The 20,012-nt window shown below is 40.5% G+C and overlaps 1 protein-coding gene across 1 annotated transcript in view; it reads left to right on the forward strand.

The window, feature by feature from the left end:
• Nucleotides 1-20,012, forward strand: part of LOC107097609 (aryl hydrocarbon receptor-like) — a 51,817-nt gene that overhangs the window by 29,037 nt on the left and 2,768 nt on the right. Inside the window, exons 4-10 of the mRNA XM_015394814.1 lie at nt 6,439-6,528; nt 8,607-8,739; nt 9,649-9,782; nt 10,630-10,832; nt 11,002-11,111; nt 13,598-13,739; nt 14,740-16,243. Of these exons, the coding sequence (XP_015250300.1) occupies nt 6,439-6,528; nt 8,607-8,739; nt 9,649-9,782; nt 10,630-10,832; nt 11,002-11,111; nt 13,598-13,739; nt 14,740-16,243 (2,316 nt within the window). The remainder of the gene's footprint in view (nt 1-6,438; nt 6,529-8,606; nt 8,740-9,648; nt 9,783-10,629; nt 10,833-11,001; nt 11,112-13,597; nt 13,740-14,739; nt 16,244-20,012) is intronic.

Below are 20,012 nucleotides of genomic sequence, written 5' to 3' on the forward strand. Positions count from 1 at the left end.
CTCCGTTATAAGCAGGATTTCCCCATTGAGCTTTGTTACTTTTCTGATTAATGCCTAGTCTTCGTGTTTTGGAAAGGTTGTGGTTAAGCTATGCTTATTATCGTATTTCAGATTAATGATTAGACAGGGAGCTCCTATTCTGTTTTGAACTTGTTTTGTTAAACAGCTTCCTCCCTGACCTACTGTATGTGCTGATAATCCTCCCTCCATCATGCTGTTTGTTCACCCATGTTCCTTAACCTCTAAGGCTGAAAACAGAACAGCTGGTGGTGTGCAACTTCTGAAGGCATTTGGTTGCCCTGGATTCTATTTAGGGTTTTTAGACAAAAGGGTACAGAATATATATAAATATATATTTAAATTTTAAATTTTTTATTTTATTTTGGGGAATAGTGGAAAAATGGAAGAAAGTTCCCATCCCTGCATCAGAGCACTACCTGTTTGATCCGTGAGCGGTTTTCTATGCTTGCAACCAAACTACCTGCAGTAATGGAGTCTGGAGATGGAATTCACTCCTTAAATCTATCTTTGCTCTCCTCTAATTTATCCACAAGTTCTGTGATTGCGCTTTTTCACTCACTCCAAACTTTGTGATCGGCTGCATATTTAGCAAACTTTACCTGGAAATGCCTTTCTAAAAAACTCTTTTTTGACAAACTCTCATTATAAAGTAAAAATGCGGACAATCCTTCCGCATCGGTAATGAAAGAAAATGAGTCGCTCAGTTCTTCTTTGAATCCTCTGTTCTCATCAGCTATCTTCCTTTTTTTCCCTTTGGGATCCATGGCCCGACACAAACCTTTCGACTTGTTTGCCTGGCACTGCGCTGCGCTGAAACGTGTGTTTCAGGCTATGACCACTGATCCCTGTTTACATTTGTCGTTTAAATGTATTTATTATACAAATATTATCAGCATTGGAAAACATAATTAATGTTTGTTTGACCTCCTGCACATCATATTAAAATAAACATTAAAAATCAAAACAAATTTTGCTAAATTTTTGAAAAAGCTCCAGGGAGCTGCAAGGGGGGCGCTAAAGAGCCGGAGCCGAGGTTTGCCAACCCCTGATTTGGAGTTAGGTTAAATGTTTTCACTGTGCTAGCAGAGGTAAATAATGAACTTTGAACTTTTGTACAGGCTTTAAAGTCGTAACAAGATTGCTCCTGGATAACATCAGAGGTAGAGAGCAACGGCTCAGCATGGATTATAACTTACACACACATGCACACACACTGTCCCCCACACACACACACACAGTAGTATATACAATATCCAGCAGTATAGCTCCACTACACCAGTAACAGCCTCATCCTAATGCAAGCAAACCTAATGAGTTGAATGGGTTTAAAATAAAAAAAGAGCGACTTTCTAACCCCCTGATGGAGGCGAAATATAGTCGCTCTTCCTCAAGTCAACAATCCGTTCATGAACGTCAAGCTTATACACACTATGGAGGTCTTCCATCTTGGCTGGTGTCCAGCTCCCATTTACCATAAGCAGCTTTCCGGATCCCAGTCCGGGCCCACATATAGACAGGAGGAACCAATCGGTATGAGGCACCCACCACCCCCCGGCAACAGACACCCACCCACCCCCCTCAGTCATTTAGTTTCCTCTGACACAGTTTCCATGAACCATATTGTCGGCCCTTGTACCTCTGTAAATTCACGCAACATCACAGCGGATGGGTTACTTAATGACCCTATGGCACCCCCACCACCCCACCCCCCATCTAAAGAGTTCAATCTCAGTCTCATCTTCATCACTCTCATGAACCTAATATATGTCATGTATTCATTTTATTCCATTTTTTATGTTTCCATTATTCTGTGCTCCAAAACATAAAAAGAAAGGATGGTAAATATTTCTATTGTTTAATTGATAAAAAGCTGCCGTACAACAAACAGCATAGTTACATTTATTGACCTGAAAAGTTTTTTAGAATCTGTGCAATGATTTTGTAAAATGTTGTTCCTCATAAACTCTTGTTTAGACAAATCTTAGGCCTTCTGGTGGTTCAGACATAACCTGTTTTTTTATGCCAAATATAGTTTAATGATTCATGTAAGCAGTTTGAAATGATCTCATGGTTAGAGAAGTTCAATATCAGACTCAATCTGTTACCCAAATCCTCCTCTATCTGCCTGTGTGAAAAATTAAACATTAGTTTTTAAATCACATTAACAAATACATGCGACTTGGATGTTATCTACTGTGTCAACTGCATTCATACAATGCAGGTGTCCTGCACGCACAGTAGAGGACGAAATGATGTCCCAAGCTGTTTTTACGAAGTAAACACAGATGGGTGAGCGCATCTAGGGATCTTTCCCAACTTTAAAAACTCAATCATTACAAGATGGTTCAAAAAAAGACATCATTGTCTGCCATGGTTGTTGTTTTTCTTCCTGCCTCTGCATAGAAAGATGCAGAATAGTGACCTTTGCTGAGCATTAATGACGATCAGGCTGGATGAATGAGACCGGGCCGTTCAGACACAGGTCGCATTTAAAAAGATGAGATACAGTACATATTTTATTCAGGACCAAAGAGCCAAGTGGCCTTGGTCGCATTGGAAAAAATTGGATCTTTGTTGTTCAGACTACCATTAAAAGATCAGATACATCCCATATGGGCAAAAAAATTGGAGCCTATTTCCATGGCAACACAAAAATCCCTGACATATTTGGAGAACTATCAGAACTTACTGATAAACCCTAATTAATCTTCTCTAGACTCTAGATCAGTGATTTTTAACCTTAACGCTTTTGAAGGAAACCCATCAGGAAGTGTATTCTCCGTTTCAGAGGCGAGTAGAGCGAGCTTACAGGCTCTAAGATCTTTTGGAGTTTGGTGCAGTCATGTCATCGATTTTCCAGTCCAGTTCCTTCCAATGTGTATCAGACTGGCATTCCAGAGAAAACAGGCTGCCCAATATTCCTAACTGGAGCAGGAAGGATTCCTTTTATCTTTACATTGCACTGGACGCAAATTGAAAGCTCTTTTGGAGAAGCAGTATTCCCGTAAAAGTATTCTGGTTGAACCTGTGCACCTCTGCATCAGATGGAAGAGGCTGAGAGCTCAGTCATTCCAGCTGTAGGAAACCTCTTAGCTTCTATCTTTCATGGATCAGGGAAAGCAAAATGAAACCTGTTTAGCCACCATTCCTCCGCTGCTGCCCTCTGAATCAATGAGGAGCGACTGGGAAGTCAGTGGGTGCTGAGGAGACCAGGCCCTAATTATAGTGGCTCATAGCAAAGTCAGGACTGAGAGCTTCAAACTAGCTGCTCTCTGCAGCTGGTTGACATTTCCCATCCTGTGTTTTTATGTTAAGAAGTTGAAGATAACTACAAACATTGTATATTATCTCAAATACCATCTGCAGCATTAATCACTTTGCCCTGCAGGACAGCTGGGACTCAGTGGTTGTGTATGTGGCTTTGCTCTGCTTGTAAGGAAGGGGGTGAGCACATATCGGCCTAGTGAGCTGGAAACATCTCAGCATCTGTTTGTCTTTGAAAAGAAAACCTAAGTGCGCTCCATTTCCCTTAAGGTACCCCCCTCACCCCCCTTCTCAGTCTCATTGTTGGGGAATTATCATTTTTCATTCATGCAGAAGATCTGTGAATTTCTTAGGTCAGGTTTAGATAATAGCACAATGAGAACACAACATCCAGCAAGTTTTTACTGAAATACAAAACTCAAGCTTGGAAGTCATTCATCAACATCATGCTTCTCTAAATTAAGAAAGATTTTTTCTTTTAAACTCAAACATTGTACTGCTTCAACTGCTGCCCTCACACTTAAAGAATTGTGTGTCTTCCTTGAAGGTAGATCTCTGCTTTAACATTTAATCCAGTCTGTATATTCTTGTACATGGCATTTATCCCATCGTTATCTTCTGTGGCATATAAACCCTGGTAAAAAGGATCATTTTTTTACTTAACCTTTTCTGAAAATATTATTTTTTCACACCTGCAAACATATTTGCACTACCATTTGCTTATTTTTTCACAAGCCAGTGTCCTACTGCATTTTGCACTATATTTATTTATTTTGCACACCACTGGACCTTTGCATATCAACGCCGTTTGCACCATGACTTTAAACTGGTTTTCCTTTGTTCCTGGACTCTACATTCTGATTGCTGCTTCATTTTTAAAATGATAATGTTCATTTTACTGTTGTAAGCTGCTCATTCACTGTTGAACAGCTGTATGCGTTGAAATTTAATTTTGTATACACTCTGTGTATACAAAATGACAATAAAGTTTGTCTAAGTCTTAGTCAAGCACCAATAATTGGAGCAAATATGGAAGAACTTTACAAATTTGTTTGAGTAAGATTTGATCATATTAAAGATTTTACTGACAGTAATAACATTCGGTCCTTCTCTAAAAAAAATGTAAAAATACTCTTTTAAAAGAGCCCCTCATATGAGGAAAATGTCCTCAGCTCAGAGTTAGTTAGAAGAATTAAAAAAAAGAAAAAGTCCGACCTTTTCAATACCTCATCAGCACAACAGAGACCAACGCATTTAAAACTAACTTGGCAGAGAAAACTGAACTTTGTTCATCCTCTACATTGATTGTTTCAAAAATCTGCTCTCTCTCTTACTTAAAATATGCCTTTTTCTACACAAAGTTAAGCAACAACTGATATTTTTGATTAAAATTCCTCAAACTTTGGAAAAACCACTTTTTTTCCCCTTGTCTAGTAGAATCACAAAGCTGGACATTTTTCCAAAATTGATAAATAGACCAGCTAAAAACGGGCACAGAGGCTACCATAAGGCTCAACACTGAAGGAGTGCTGCTTTAAACTTTATTGATCTCACAATGGAGAAATTAACTCTCTGCATTTAACCCATCCAGTTTTGGAGAGCAGTGGACTGCCACTGTTCAGTGCCCAGGGAGCAAGTCAAGCCAGAGTGGCAGTCTGTGGGAGTAGGTTTTGAACTCACAACCTCAGGATTCCAAGCTATATGCCCTAAAACACTAGGCAACCACTCCACCGCAACAAACGTCACAACAAACTGTCTCTAAGCAGATAAAATCTTCCAAACTATCCTGGAAGAAGGTGTCATGAAACCACATTAGAACCTCTCAGCCACTGCTCCAAATGGCCCTTTTTTTCATAGGAACCAAACCCACATACTCCTTTAAAACATTTGTGGTCTGAGATGGCAGAGAGCACATACGAGGGCTGTACACTAGAAAAGAAGCAACCATAGAAGAGGGAATGCTTAGGCTGAATCAGAATGTGCTTTCAGCATCATAGTTTGCTTCATATCTGAACTTCCTGCTGTCTTTGAAAGAAGGAAGCAATGTCTTGCAAACTTATTCAGAGATTCTCCAGGAGATTGTTCTCACAGTGAGCAACTAGTAGAAATCCTGCTGCCCCGTCTGTGTTGCTGTTGGCTTCTGGTCTGCCTTATCGGACCACCTTGTTTTTGTCCTTTCAAAAAACATTAAAATCTTTTTACGTTGTCCCATATCAACAAATTATTAAGGATGATATTCACTGGTCAGTGGCACATAAACAGTACATTTTATGTGTAGAGAATATTGCAATATATTATGAATATTGTGCAAGAATATTTTCAATCAGGCCAAGTTTCAGCCTCATCTTGCGTCCTTTGTTGTACAGTATACAGCGGGTAAGGATGTTAGATCAGCCTCTCATGACCACTTCACGATCAGGAATCATAGGGTCGGGAGAAAATCAAACATGTTTGGAATTCAGTTGGCTGTGGTGAGGTGTTCTTGGGCAAATCCTGCTGTTGAAGCAGAGCTCTGAGCGTCTACGAGCCGATATACCAGAACCTCGAGCACTGCGCATGTGCAAACAAGGGAGTTCTTCTTCTTCTTTCAGATTGACGAGTCCCACCAGCGCCAAACCCTTCATCTGAGCTCAACAAGACTTAATACTGAAATTAAAACAAAGGTTTTCTTTCTTTTCAGGTTGAATACATTTACAACCAGGTTGTTTTAATCAGATGTTTTTCCTAAATATAGAGAAGGAATAATGAATATATATTTAGGCGTTATGTCCTTGGTGTCATTAAAGGTGATTGAATAGACGTTTAAAGGGTTTTTTACTATCTCAAGCTAAGTCATGTACTTGTTTATAAGGAAGGATCCTCTGTTTACCTTTTATACAGTTGATGTTGATTTTTTTTTTCACATCAGTAGCTTAGTTTGCTTTTGAGAAAGAAAACATTTCTTTGCTTTTACAGGAATTAGCATTACGTTGTTGCAGCTTTGGTCCATGATCTACTGTATGTTTGTGTGTGACGCTCTACAGTATTATAGCCTAAAGCTGTATGTCTCATTAGCTATAGATCAGCAGCCACTAACCAAAGGCATGAATTGATATAGTTTGATCTCTTCTCAGGTAAAGTGAGTCTGTGTGGTTCTGTTTTTTTGTCCTCCAGGCGCTTAATGGGTTTGTTGTAGTCATCACTGCTGATGGGACCATTTTTTACTCCTCTCACACCATCCAGGACTACTTAGGCTTCCATCAGGTACTGTACCTCCTAAATCTGCTTGATTTTATCATTTATCTCAGTGATGAATGTATCAAAGTACCAAAGCATGGGAGCAGAAAAGAAAACTCATCATGCATTTTTATGTGCTCTGAAAAGTCTTAACCTCATTGAACTCTTAATAATTTGCTACAGGATTTAAAGGTTTCATGGACTGAAAGCATTCACTCATAGATCAGTCCATGCAGACATGCTTTCATCCAGACGAGGGATTTGTTTGTGTGCTGCATGCGGGTGGGATAAACTTAGGAGTCTTGGTTGCTCCTTCGGACATCCAAGATCGTTGTGTAAGTCGTTATCATTTTAAAGCTTGGCCTTGTCATCAAAGTCACAGCAGAGTTCTGCAGAGAGCTGCATGGTGCTGCATTCTAACCTGACAACAGCCAGATGCATGTCTCGCTCCGCCTAGCTCCACTCACATACATCTGGGAACCCGCCATAGGAATTGCCTTTACTGAAGGCTGGGCCTTATCAAAACTCCTTGCATATGATTGGATAAGCCACTTGTCTATCATCTTTATTGACGTGCTATTTCAACCACTCACACCGAAGCTAACCCGTGAAGCTGTGAGAGGAGGAGTCATTTGGTAGATCAAGCTCTTGCCAAATCCGGTCGGGAGAAGGGCGAAAACATCGTTTCCACCAACAAAAGCCTTCAAAGCCGTTCTCTGATGTTCTTTTAATGAAACAATATCAGATAGATTGGACAACACAGAAGAAATTGCAGCATCAATGCTAACGCTTGCTTCCTCAATGCGAGCCGCCATTGTTGTTGGAATCTCACGGTCGCTTCTCCACTCCAGGACACACCCGCCCTGCGTCCTGATTGGACAGACCATAAATTCGGTTGGGGAAATCACTTTCAATGAGCGGGTTCCCAGATGTATGTGAGTGGAGCTAGGCGGAGCGAGACATGCATCTGGCTGTTGTCAGGTTAGCTGCATTCCTCACTTAAAGGAAAAGCTTGATCAGCAAGGAGTGATCAATGAATCATTATTTATACCTAAAACTAATAGGCTCACGGTGATTTAAAGAATTTAGTGGTAATCAGTAAAAAAATTTAAATTATAATTTTCCTCAAACCGGCCATTTTTGGCCAAATATAGTAACACCTCACTCCTGACATCTTCTGGTAAGCCTAGCGCCCTACCCCCGCTTTACAAGCAAAATCAATGGGAACTACTCAACACTTCTGCAATCAACAACAACTATTAAAAATTTCCAGAGGACTTCATCACTGAAATTTGGGGGAGTTAGAGTTAAACTGACAATGCCCAAGCTAAACCCACTCACCCTTAAATGCCTTTTCCCTCCAAGGCCCATAATGGTGCATCGGTCTTAAATTTGAATGGTGCAGGAAGATAAACAGCTTTATTTAGATTAGATAACATTTACACTTCTAAAACTACAATATCCAAGGTTTAATCGCCAGCTTAGCCAGGCTGTTACACATTTTTGGGTCACATCTATAGATTTGGTGGCACAACTGCCACGACTCAGAAACACCTTTATATGTCTATGAATCAATGCCACTGCTAATCAACTGCAACAATATTTAATGTAATGCTATGCTATGCTGATGGTTAAATGACCTTGTGGATGCATTTTCTTCCACTATAAAGTTGTTGATTTGTTTTTCGTTTCTTTGTTTTTTTTGGGGTGGGGGGTGGGGGGGGGGGGTCATCTGTAGACATATTTTAAGGAAAATTAACGACTTTTAAGGTGAATCTTTTTAAAAAAAAATTACATAGTTACTTCTTTTTTGGTTGTGTATCATTTTCTGCATGCCTAAGATCAGAGGTGGGCAATTCCAGTTCCTGGGGGCCGGTATCCTACAACATTTAGATCCATCCTTGCTCCACACACCTGAATCGATTACCTCCTTAGTATGCAGTCACTTCCTCCAGAGTTCTCTCAATCATCTAATTATTTGATTCAGGTGTGCTAAACCAAAGACACATCTAAAAGTTGCAGGATAGCGGCCCTCAGGGACTGGAATTGCCCACTGCTGCCTAAGATGCTCAATCAATTCTTCCATGTATGCGTTTGTTTGTTAGACTGATGTCATGCACCAGAGCGTCTATGAACTGGTCCACACAGAGGATCAGCAGGAACTTAGAAGGAACCTGCACTGGGCGTTGAATCCTCCTCAGGCTGCAGCTTCGGCCATGTCCCAGGACTCCCCTCAAGGTGACCGCTTATGCCTTATCTGGAGTTTATGATGTTCAGGACCTAAATGAGGCCAAAAAACTGAAAGGAAATAGCCTCATTCACTCAGTGGCTTTTCTTTCCTTTTTAAGGCATCCAGAAGATTTATTTTTCAAAAACACAATGAAAGTTTCTTAAGGTTTCTTTAATATGTGATCATTAAACAGGACCGTTACATCAGCTTTTCTATTTCTGTAAAAATCATCTAATGAAAATGTAGTCAGGTGTGTGAAGCTTGCTTCTAGCCTTAAACCTCAGTGAGAACAAACAGCGCAGCACTAAGCTGTGAGACCAGCCTCAGCTGCCATCACATGACCCTGTAATCTTCACTGTGGCTTATGAGCTGAAGTGGTCCTAGATCTGTATTTAGGCTTTAAGATGCTTATGTGTGTGTTGTGTGTGTGTGTGGGTATTTGTGCTTAATGCAAAGTGAGGACCTTTTTGGTGCATTACACTAGCAAAGCGAGGACTTTGATGTAAAGTGAGGCCTTCTACTGACGCTCACTTTGTTGGTTTAGGTTAAGGTTAGGGTGGTGTGGACCAGTAATGGATTGGACGGTGGTAAATCGCATTGATAGGCTGTAGAACAGTAGAAAATTAATGGAATTAGATAGTTTATGCAAGGTCCTCACTTTGTATTTGAAACACTGGTGTGTGGGTGTGTGTTTTTCCTCTGGGGAGCTTTGGATTTTGGCTAACACCAGCAGTCCAAACACAAGCAGAGCTTTTCTGAGGAACACCTGGTTACTCCGCATTAAGCATATTCAGAGAGAGGCAGATTAAACAGAATACAATGAGGTAAAACTATAGGAAGACTTTGGTCATGAAAAGTGACACTGGATGAAAATCTAGAAAAATTACTCCACTGACTATTTTTTTCTTTTGCCATAGAGATGGAGCCGGATGGCGGCTCTTCTTTGGTCACCTACGACCCTGAGCAGCTTCCTCCAGAAAATTCCTCCTTCCTGGAGAGGAATTTTGTGTGTCGTTTCCGCTGCCTCTTAGATAACTCCTCCGGTTTCCTGGTAGGTTTGGGAAGAACTGACCTACACACCACAGGTCCATGTTGCTGAGGGGAAAACCTTCCTGCTTGATAGAAAGAATATTTCAGTGGAGGGTGTGCAGTCTTAAAATATACCAGGCTGTTCCTTTTTACTCCGAAATGGATTGATATCTCAATAGTTGACTCATTAAATTGTCTATATATATATATTTAAAAAAAAGATCTTCAGAACCTTAAATAATATAATTCATCGGGTTATTTAGACTTCTTATGTGTCTTGAAATCACAGTTTCAGAAGACCTCCTAAAAGTATTACAGAGACTTCCTGATCTAACACTTGTCCTTCAGTGGGTGAGAACTTATGGCGTATATAGACAGGCAGAGATAAGGAGGAAGACTAATGTCTGTGTACAAAGTCTCAAAGAATGCAGAAAACTTCATCTTTGTACACGAACAACAGTCGTAGATATTAAAATACACGTAAATAACATATTTATGGACCTGAGTCCATAGGGAACATGTTCTTCTGTTTGTTTTTGATTTGGCCGACTATGGAGCAATTTCCTTTTGTATATCTTTCTGTTTCTTTCAGTATTTCTGCTTCTGTCTCCTTAAACCCCAGTCGGCCTCATCAGATGGCTGCTCACACAGTCTGATTCCAGTGGAGGTTTCTTCCTGTTAAAAGGGAGTTTTTCCTCTCCACTGTCGCTACAAGCATGCTTGCTGTGATAGAAAACTTTGAATCAATTTGACTGGATGATCTGGTGAACTGTAAAGTGCCTTGTGATAACATGTGTAGTGAGTTGGTGCTATATTAATACACCGAATTGCAAATTGAATTCTTGTCATAAAATGTGCTTCTTCTCCAGGCTCTGAACATCCAGGGCAGGCTAAAGTTTCTGCATGGACAGAACCAACGGCAAGAAAACGGAGGAAAGGCCATGCCCCAGCTGGCCCTGTTTGCGATTGCAACTCCCTTGCAGCCTCCGTCCATCCTGGAGATCAGAACCAAAAATATGATTTTCAGGACCAAACACAAGCTGGATTTTACACCCCTGGCCTGTGATGCCAAGTAAAGTCACCTTTCAATCCTTACAGTCATTATTTGTCTGTTAGCTTAGCTTCACATCAAACAGAACACATCGTCTGTGGGTTGTTTGCTTTGGATATTTGAATCCTATTCTTTAGTTTCAGGAACAAACTTTTTTGATCAACTGAGTGTTGACTTTTTTGTCTTTCAGAGGGAAGATTGTTCTGGGGTACACTGAGGCAGAGCTAAGAGTTCGAGGATCGGGCTATCAGTTCATTCACGCAGCTGATATGTTGTACTGTGCAGAGAACCATGTTAGAAGTAAGGACATTTTAAGATGAGCTCAAACAATAGGAGATTTTCTATTAATGATATTCAGTACTCGAAATGAGGGGAGGGTGGCATCCCCCTTCTTTAAAAAATCTTAAAAATCATCCCCTTTCTTAAATGACATTTTATTAATGAATGTGTAAAATTTCTACTATATGTTTCAACATTTGGCGGGCTGTGGGCTTACGATTAGCCTGAGTGAAATAAATAAAATCAAAGAAGTGGCCTACCATGACTATAATGGTGATCACAGTGGGAAATTTTTCCTCTGCATTTGTCCCGTTACTATGTAGGGGAAGTGATAGCCATGCCAGTCCAGGGACTGAATGCAGTTCTACTGTAAGGTGCCTTGGTCAAGGTCAATGACCGCCATACCCGACGTGCAACAACCTTACCATGCTTATTGCTTTAGGTTAATAGACTATATTAATTAAGCAATATATGCTTTTCAAAAACAATCCACCGGACTTGGTTTCCAAGTTTAAAGACGTTTTGCTTCCCACCCAGGAAAGTTTTTTCAATTCAAAATGTCAGAATTAGTGTTGTGTTGGCAGTATAGTAGCCCAAAAACATTTGCATTTTGTTTTTACAGCACTAGTGGCTCGTTTTTTATGAACAATAGGCTGACAGGAAAGAGAGGCGGAGAGACATGCGGGAAAGGACCACAGGCCGGATTTGAACCCGGGTCGCCCACTTCGAGGACTAGGGCCTCCATACATTGGTTGTCTGCACTAACCACTGTTCCTCCATAGCCCAAAAACTTGTTTTGGCTTAAAAACATGCAAATTCAACCAGAAGAAAAACTAATCTGATGTCGTTTTAGGGGTGATGCTAAAAAGCTAATTATCGGGGTACACTGAATATTAACTCACATAGCCAACAGATGCCTTTGGTACAAACAGAGCTGCAATGTTCTTTAAAGTTTTGTTGCACACCAAAGGTTGGGAAGGCCTGCTCCGATGTGTTTAGACAGCTTTCATAAGTAATTCTGCAGGATTAGCAAACAGCTGGAGTGGAGCAGCAGAGCTGCCAAAAAGGATACAGCCCATAAAGCCACAACATCAGAGATGATACATAGAGTAGCAGTGACATGATAGCAAATACACATGGCTATGTCTGACAGTGCCGGCAGTTTCTACCTGTGAAAGATGCTGCTGGTGGAGCAACCATGTTTAAAGTCCAGTTATATACTTGAATCAAGTTTTTATAAGGGCTAGACTATCAATAGTCTAGCCATTACATTAAATAAAATAAAAATAAAACAATTACCTCAATTTGCAAATCGAGGAGGCTGGATATTGTTGTCATATTACAAGAATCCAGTAGATTGGTTACTTTAACCTTAGATGGCGGTGGCATGCTTAAAGTGGGTTTGCTGCCTCACATAATCCATGCTTGTGAGTAATCACTTTGCCGTGCAAAAATAAAGACCCAAAAACATTTACATCCTTCCTGAAAAAAACGTAAATAAAATTATAATTGTAGTAAAAAAAAAAACAATTAGATTTTTACGGTGGCCAGGAAGTGCAAACCAATAATACAAAATCTGAAACACGTTTACAAATCTTGAAACAACGTTACATTTGATAAAACAAATAATAATCTGTTCGCCCCTTTAATTTTTGCAAATAAAGAGTAAATTTGACCAAATCCACAGGATTTGTTGTTGGTGGTGAGAGGAATAAGCACAGTTAAAGACCTGCAGGTACATTTACTTCTTCCCATGTTATGGAGGGGAACAGATTATTTCAGTAAGCTGAATCCATTCTCTCTTCCTCCCATATATTTGGGAAATAAAGAGCAACTGTTTCCAATTTCTCTAAAATTGATATGTGTGATATGTTATACTAGAAATGTCCTTAATCCAGTAATATTTCATATTTTACATTAGAAGGGGATTAACCAGAAATTCTTATTTTTGTGCCCTGCTATCAGCCAGTTTCCATCCTCTTATATCAGCAATGAAGAATAAAAAATACACTACGTGTTGGAAATCTGTTTGGTGACTGACGTTTATTTCTGTCAGCCTGAAGGGACAAAAGTTGGAGAAATACCGATTCTCTTGGCGTTTAAAAAAACAACACAAAACAGCTTAAGTAGACCTCGTGTTTTGTTTGTTGTAATTTGTATTCTGAAATGTAAAGTTGTTTCAAGATTTGTAAAAGTGTTTCAGATTTTGTGTTGTTGGTTTTTCACTTCCCGGCCACCGTAGATTTTTGACAAAATCACACAGCCCTAATTTTACTTGTTGCCTCAGTTCTGCTAAGGATCTGAAGCAGAGTTTGAGTTACTCATAAAGAGTAAATCACTAGTTACATGCAGCATGAATGGATTGTGGTTAAAACAAGGGTCTTCTTTGGGTTTAAAAGTGTTAAAAAAAACTTTGAATCATTCATTCCTCTGTCATATTGACAGAATGGGTCAGTGAGTTTTGTGATTTTAACATCTAAACTTATGATTTTGCTTTTTGTGTTTAGTGATAAAGACAGGAGAGAGTGGACTGACGGTATTCAGGCTCCTCACCAAAGAGAATCGCTGGAAGTGGGTCCAGGCCAATGCCCGGCTGGTCTACAAGAATGGCAAACCAGACTACATCATTGCCACACAAAGACCACTTTTGTATGTTTTATATTCATAGTATGTTATATACCATGTTTTACAATAACTAAAAATCAAAAGATATTTACCAGTTTTGATCAGGCTGCTGGATTCATAGCCTTTAAATGTATGCGTATAACCTAAACCGGAGGTCTTCAACAGGGGGTCCGTGACCCCTAGGGGGTCCTCGGAGGTACTGCATGGGGGTCACGAAAGTTTTGGTTGATTAGACTTCTTTTTTTCCACTAATAGAAATGTCTTTAAATCCACATTAACATGAATTCAACACACTATAGTAAACAGATAAATGGGGGCAGAAGATGTCTTTCAGATATCAGTGCCAGTGGCAGTTCTAGACCAAATGTACAAGGGGGCCAGGAGGGGGCCAGCATGTTTTCATGGGGGCACAGAAAAGCATTAAATAAAAAACAGGGCAAGAGATTCAAATATATCAAGAGAGCTGAGTGAAATGAAATTTTGATTAAATTAGGTTTAATTATTAAAATTCTATTTCTTGTTAGATCAATAAACATTCATAATTTAGGAATTTTACATATTTTTGACTTAATTTAAGTTAAAATAATGTTTTTTTTCTAAAAATCTAAATTAGAATTTCTTTGAATATTATGTCTTCAGTACAGGGGCCATAACAGGGGCCAGGACATGATCTACAGGGGCACTGGCCCTCGTTGGCCCCTGTGTAGAACCGCCCATGATCAATGCACGCATTTAGCGACACACAGGAGCTCTTTCAATCTGGGCACCGTTTCATTTACAACACCTGTCCTATCAACCTGGAATCAGAAATACTGTAATATTCCCAGGGAGAAATTACTTTAGTTACATTACTCCATCTGTAATAGAGTGACTGTAGGACCAGTTTGATAGAACACAATTTCATACAATATTTCTAATTAGGGGTCCCCGCTTCATCTCGCCAACGATTTGGGGGTCCTTGGCCTGGAAAACGTTTAAGACACCTGACCTAAACAGTCTTTTCTGACACTTTCTGTTTTAACAGAGATGAAGAGGGAGGAGAACACCTGCGTAAGCGCTCCATGCATCTGCCCTTTACCTTTGCCACGGGTGAGGCCTTACTCTACCAGTCCAACCACCCTATCGCAGGCTTCGTTGATGCAAGTCAGGAAAAAAACATGAATAAAACCAAGAAGAGCCGCACCGACAGACTGGTAAAGGATGGCTTGAATCCCAGCTCCCTTCTTGGGGCTCTCATGAGTCAAGACACATCTGTATATGTTTGCCAACCAGCTCTTGAGCCCAAAACATCCTTTCACAGCAGCCTCTTTGGAGAGCAGATAGACTTCTCTCTCCCTGAACCTTCTGGGCAAATTAAGATGTGGGATGAGCCTGGTAATTGTGTTTTGGGCCCAGACGTTTCGGAACCCAGCACCAGCTTTGACCCACTGCTAGCTACTCTAGATTCCCTTACTCTGGAAGGCCAGGGTGTGGTGGATGCAGAGGATGAGGGCTGTTCAAACACTGAGCTGTTTGGAGCTCTGGAAGGGCTGGGGCTTAGCGCTGAGGACCTGGAGCTGCTGCTGCTAGATGAGCGAATGATTAGAGTGGAGATGGATTCTGAGCGTGTGCCTACTTTAGATGACCTCCTTACAAATGACGAAATCCTCTCATACATCCACAGCTGTATTGAGGGAAAGGCAGTCTCCACCGAGCACAGGGGACTGCCACTTCCTAGTACAACGGTGACCCCTACAGCAGCATCAGAAAGTGATGGCAGATCTGATACTGATTTTTCTCACTGTAAGCCTCATGTGGTGGGGCAAGCTCCTATTGTGCAGCTGTCACAACAGATGCAGCAGCACCTCAGTACACGAACAAGTAAACTTGCCTGTGACTGGAGCCGGCATAACAACCACTTGACTAATGGAGAAGTTCTCGGGCATAATTCATCCGTTCAGAATGGACACTGGACAGCTCAAGACATTCTCGTCAGCGCAGAAATCCATCTCCAACAAGTTAACACACAGAAGATGTTTTTTAGTAACAAGGCCACAGAACTTGATGGTCAGTTTCAGCAGCAGATGTACCAACAGTTCCAACAACAGCCAATAATGCAGAAGCAGCTCTCTGAGCAGTGTCCTGTTCCACAGAGGACAACCGCTCTCAATGGAATGTGTGATGTCTTCTGCTCCAACGGACCTGCTGAAAAATCCCAGTGGCAGGATTTTGCTTTCACTGAACATCTTGCTAGCAGCCCCTGTCCTGACAGCAGTCAGAAACTTCTGACAAACACTCCTTTAGACTTGTGCACCGACTACAGAATGCCAGGAATCCACAGTGGGAGTGAGTTTTCAGTTTCGTCTGTCCGGCAGCATCAACAGGAAGAGATCGCTGTGCCCTTCGCTCAGGTTTTCTCAGACTTGTCTCAGTGCCCTCTCCCTAACGACTCCCTGGAGCAGATTCTTGGAGTCGGAAAGCCCTGCCAGAAGCTGGACCATAATGAAGTTGTGAGCTCCGAGGTCAGTCATGACCCCAGTAACTGCAAGGTAAGTGTGAGGGACCAAAGTTGAATAAGGACAAAAGGTGTTCAAAATTTGAAAAAGTGCTTTCATTTAATTGTGTCAAAAATGGTTAAGGCTCAAAGCAATACAAAATAACTTACATAATAAATAATATGGATCAGGGCCCAGCTTAACTGAGGTCAACTGAGGGTCCAACTCAAACAAAAAAACTTACCTCCAAACAAAGAACTAAAGGCTGCTTAAAAAGGGATGGAGTAACCCAAGTCTACCACATGAGGGAGGCCCAACATAACAAAAGAACCGATAAATACAAAATTAACCATTCTATGAAACAAATAAAGCAAAACTAACTTTTACTTAGCAGAAACAATAAGTGGGTATTTAAGTGACAAACTAATTAAAAACAACTTGAAACAAGTCTCCCCCGTCAGTCTTTCAAAAATGGTACGCTTCAGGTTTCCTCCTCCAGCTGGTTTGCATCAGCAGCACCTCAAACAAAATAACAATTGTAAATAAACCATTCAGACAGACATTAACTAAAGTGTGCACAAATAACCAACTTAAACATAAACTAATATAATATAAAGCAAGGAGAAAAAAAATACCAACACAATGTGGTGGTGGGATGATCATCCACCACAGTATGCCTGTGTAATTGTTGTCAAAATGTTCAAAAAAACACACCACCTAAATAGTTCAAATGCACTCTGTCACATTTTAAAAACTCAAAAAGTATATTTTTGATTGCAATAGATTTTACAGTGAGATCATTTCTCTTTCTAAGCATGTTTACAGTGCCAATCAAATGTCTAAATATATACTAAGGTCAAATTAGACTTTTTTAATAAGATCTTGTTAAAATATGTAGCAGAGATGCACCTTTTGTTGCTAATACCAACGCCATATCATTTCAAATCAACCAATACCAACCTAGTCACTTAAAGAACATAAAATGATTTATAAACCCAGTTCAGTAAGGACTCTCCTGTGTTTGTATTTTGTTTTTGTGTATTCAGATTTTATTCTCCTCTGGGTTGTTTATTGTTATTGTTAGAAGGATAGTTCAGGTTTTTGGACATAAAGTTGTGTAAAGGGTTCACCATCTGTAGCTGAGATGCAGCGGTTTCTGTACCAACACGTACTCTGAGAAAAAGTAGTTATTTTACTGTACAGGCTTTTTAAGGTTTTTAAACTAGAAATGCTTAAAATGTATTTTTTGTTTTTACAAATTATAAAACATTTTGGCACTATGTCACACCCTGACATAATAATTATTATTTTAACTATTTGGCCACTATTCTCCGCCACATAGGTGAGGTGCACAGTAACTGTGAACAGAACAGAACTATGGGGTCATTAGTAGTGATGAAGAATCTGCCAAAAGTGTAATAAATACTTTTATGAGCAGTTTTATTCTAAACACACATCTAACCTCCTATCCATGTGCATCTTGAATGTTCTATGAGTGATGATTTAATACTATGAGACTCCAAATACATCACAACCTTGAGTGCATGGTCTTTTTCTCCTCTTGTGGTTTGCTATTTATGCTCCTTAGTATTCTCTCTTCCTCATGTGTGGAGCTGCAACTTTTTTCACTTTGAAGCCGTTTCCCACCAGACAAAGTAACGTGTCTGTGATTGGCTGCTTTTCAGAAATGCCCGCCACTTGACACTGTGCTCTTCTTCCCTCTAGCAAAGCAACTTCAGGTTAATTGTTTCTCTTCAACACAAGCATTCATTTGTGTGAGATCGGTGTCCCAGTTTGCGAATTTAACAAATTAAACATGCACATGAGGAGTAGTTTCTGAGCTTCTAAATGACGTAAAGAAGTATTTATTCCATGTGTGCACTTTTGGCAGAATCCAGAAGCCACATTTCAACTCAAGGCACTTCACATAGACAATTTAACCACATCACTGCAAAAAGAATGAAATCTAAATAAGTCATTTTTTTCTTAAAATAAGTGTTCTCAAATTGAGGAGGTAAGTGAGACACTGTAACAAGAGAATTTACATTTAAAAAAAGGAAATACAATTGCATTGTCTTATTTAAAGTTCACATTATCTAACTCTTATTATCAGAGTCAAAATATTTATTCCATTGACATATCATCTCTTTAACCTATTCAGCTTAAGGGTAAATACACTTAATATAAGAAGTCTTTACTTATTGCTAGTCTATTTTTGCAGTGATCATACAGTCAGATCGGATCAAAGTTTTCTAAGGAAAACCAGCAGATTGCATTGATTCTTTGACTCCCAAGCAATCCCTCACACCAAGCATTCTTGTAGTGACACTGGAGTGGAAAACTCCATTTTAACAGAAAGAAACCTCTAGCAGAACAAGGCTCAGTGTGAGTGGCCATCTGCCGAAGCCATCTAAGAACTAGTAAAGACATATTGGGTCCAAGATAGAGCCAAGAAGCCCTATATTATATGTTATGTTATATATAACCCAAAGACCCCTTATGAAGAATAAAATAAATGGAGGTAGTGTTCCCTCGCCCATGCGCGGGTCACTGGGTCCCCACTCTGGAGCCAGGCCTGGGGGCGGGGCACGCTGATGTGCACCTGGTGGCCGGGGTTCTACCCATAGAGTCCAGCCGGGGACAGCCCGAAGAGGAAACATGGATCCCCCTTCCAATGGGCTCACCCCCTGTTGGAAGGGCCAAAGGGTTTGGGGGCATTTTGTAATGGGTGGCAGTCGAGGCTGAAGAAGCTGGCTTCTGGTGGGGAGGAGGCCTGAGGTAGTGCGTGAGGTTGAAAGATTGCAGCTAGAGCAGGGCAGGCAACCCAAACTGTTCAAAGAGCCATATTGGACCAAAAAAGCCAATCTGTCCGGAGTCACAAAAATGTAAAATTCTTATATAAGACTTGTATGGCGACACCGGCTTAAATATATAAGAAGAATTCATGATATCATCCTGGAGCACATGTCACATCACGTGACTACTCTGCTGTATGATATTTGGTGATTTAAGTGTAAAATCCATTTCAATATTAATGTGTTAGGTTTGTTCTTCTGAGGGACTTCATGTGGGCAATGACAGTGAGACCTGGGGGGGCGTGGTTGAGAAGAATGGCACACCTGATCTGAACACAAGTGGTTCTATTGTTGGATTTCTGTGCTCATCATGGATTGTCCATAACAAACACCATGTTCAAGCATAAGGGTTTCCATATGTGCTCTTGGCATCACGACACCCTAGGCCATAGTTCAATGATCAAATTTGCCTTGGACACACGGGTGAAGAGAGGGGCGGAGCTCTCCACTGACCACTACATAGTGGTGATTCTTGTCTTTTGCTCACCCTTAAATGTGCCTGCCAGTGATAGCAATTTACACGGCTGGCGGAAGGATCCCATAAGGACAACAGAGGGAAGGTGAGGCGGCATTGTGGGGCTCACTTTCTTGCCGAGCAAAAGGTGCTAGCTCAGGAGGACAGTGGTAGATTTGAGAAGTACTGTGGCTCACCGGTGCCTGTGCTGGAGGTAGGACCACGAAACAATCCTTCTATGGCTAAATAAAAACAAACATCTTAAGAGCATTCCCCAGTTATTCTTTGTCAAAATTATTTTCCTTGAGTTAACAGTGGACTAAAAAATAAACATGGAGAAACATGGCTGTGCCATGTTATGGTAACCCGCTCACCTTTAGTTAGTATTAGCATAGCTGATGTTGAACATAGCTGTGTTAAAGAAAGGCAGCAACCTCTTCATGGCTGCTGAGCCTTTTTACTTCTTTAAGTTGGCACCAAAACTTAGAAGCTGGACCAATGTTCATTCTTGTTT

This window comes from Cyprinodon variegatus, unplaced genomic scaffold (assembly GCF_000732505.1).
Source record: "Cyprinodon variegatus isolate N-32 unplaced genomic scaffold, C_variegatus-1.0 Scaffold710, whole genome shotgun sequence".
Classification (NCBI taxonomy): domain Eukaryota; kingdom Metazoa; phylum Chordata; class Actinopteri; order Cyprinodontiformes; family Cyprinodontidae; genus Cyprinodon; species Cyprinodon variegatus.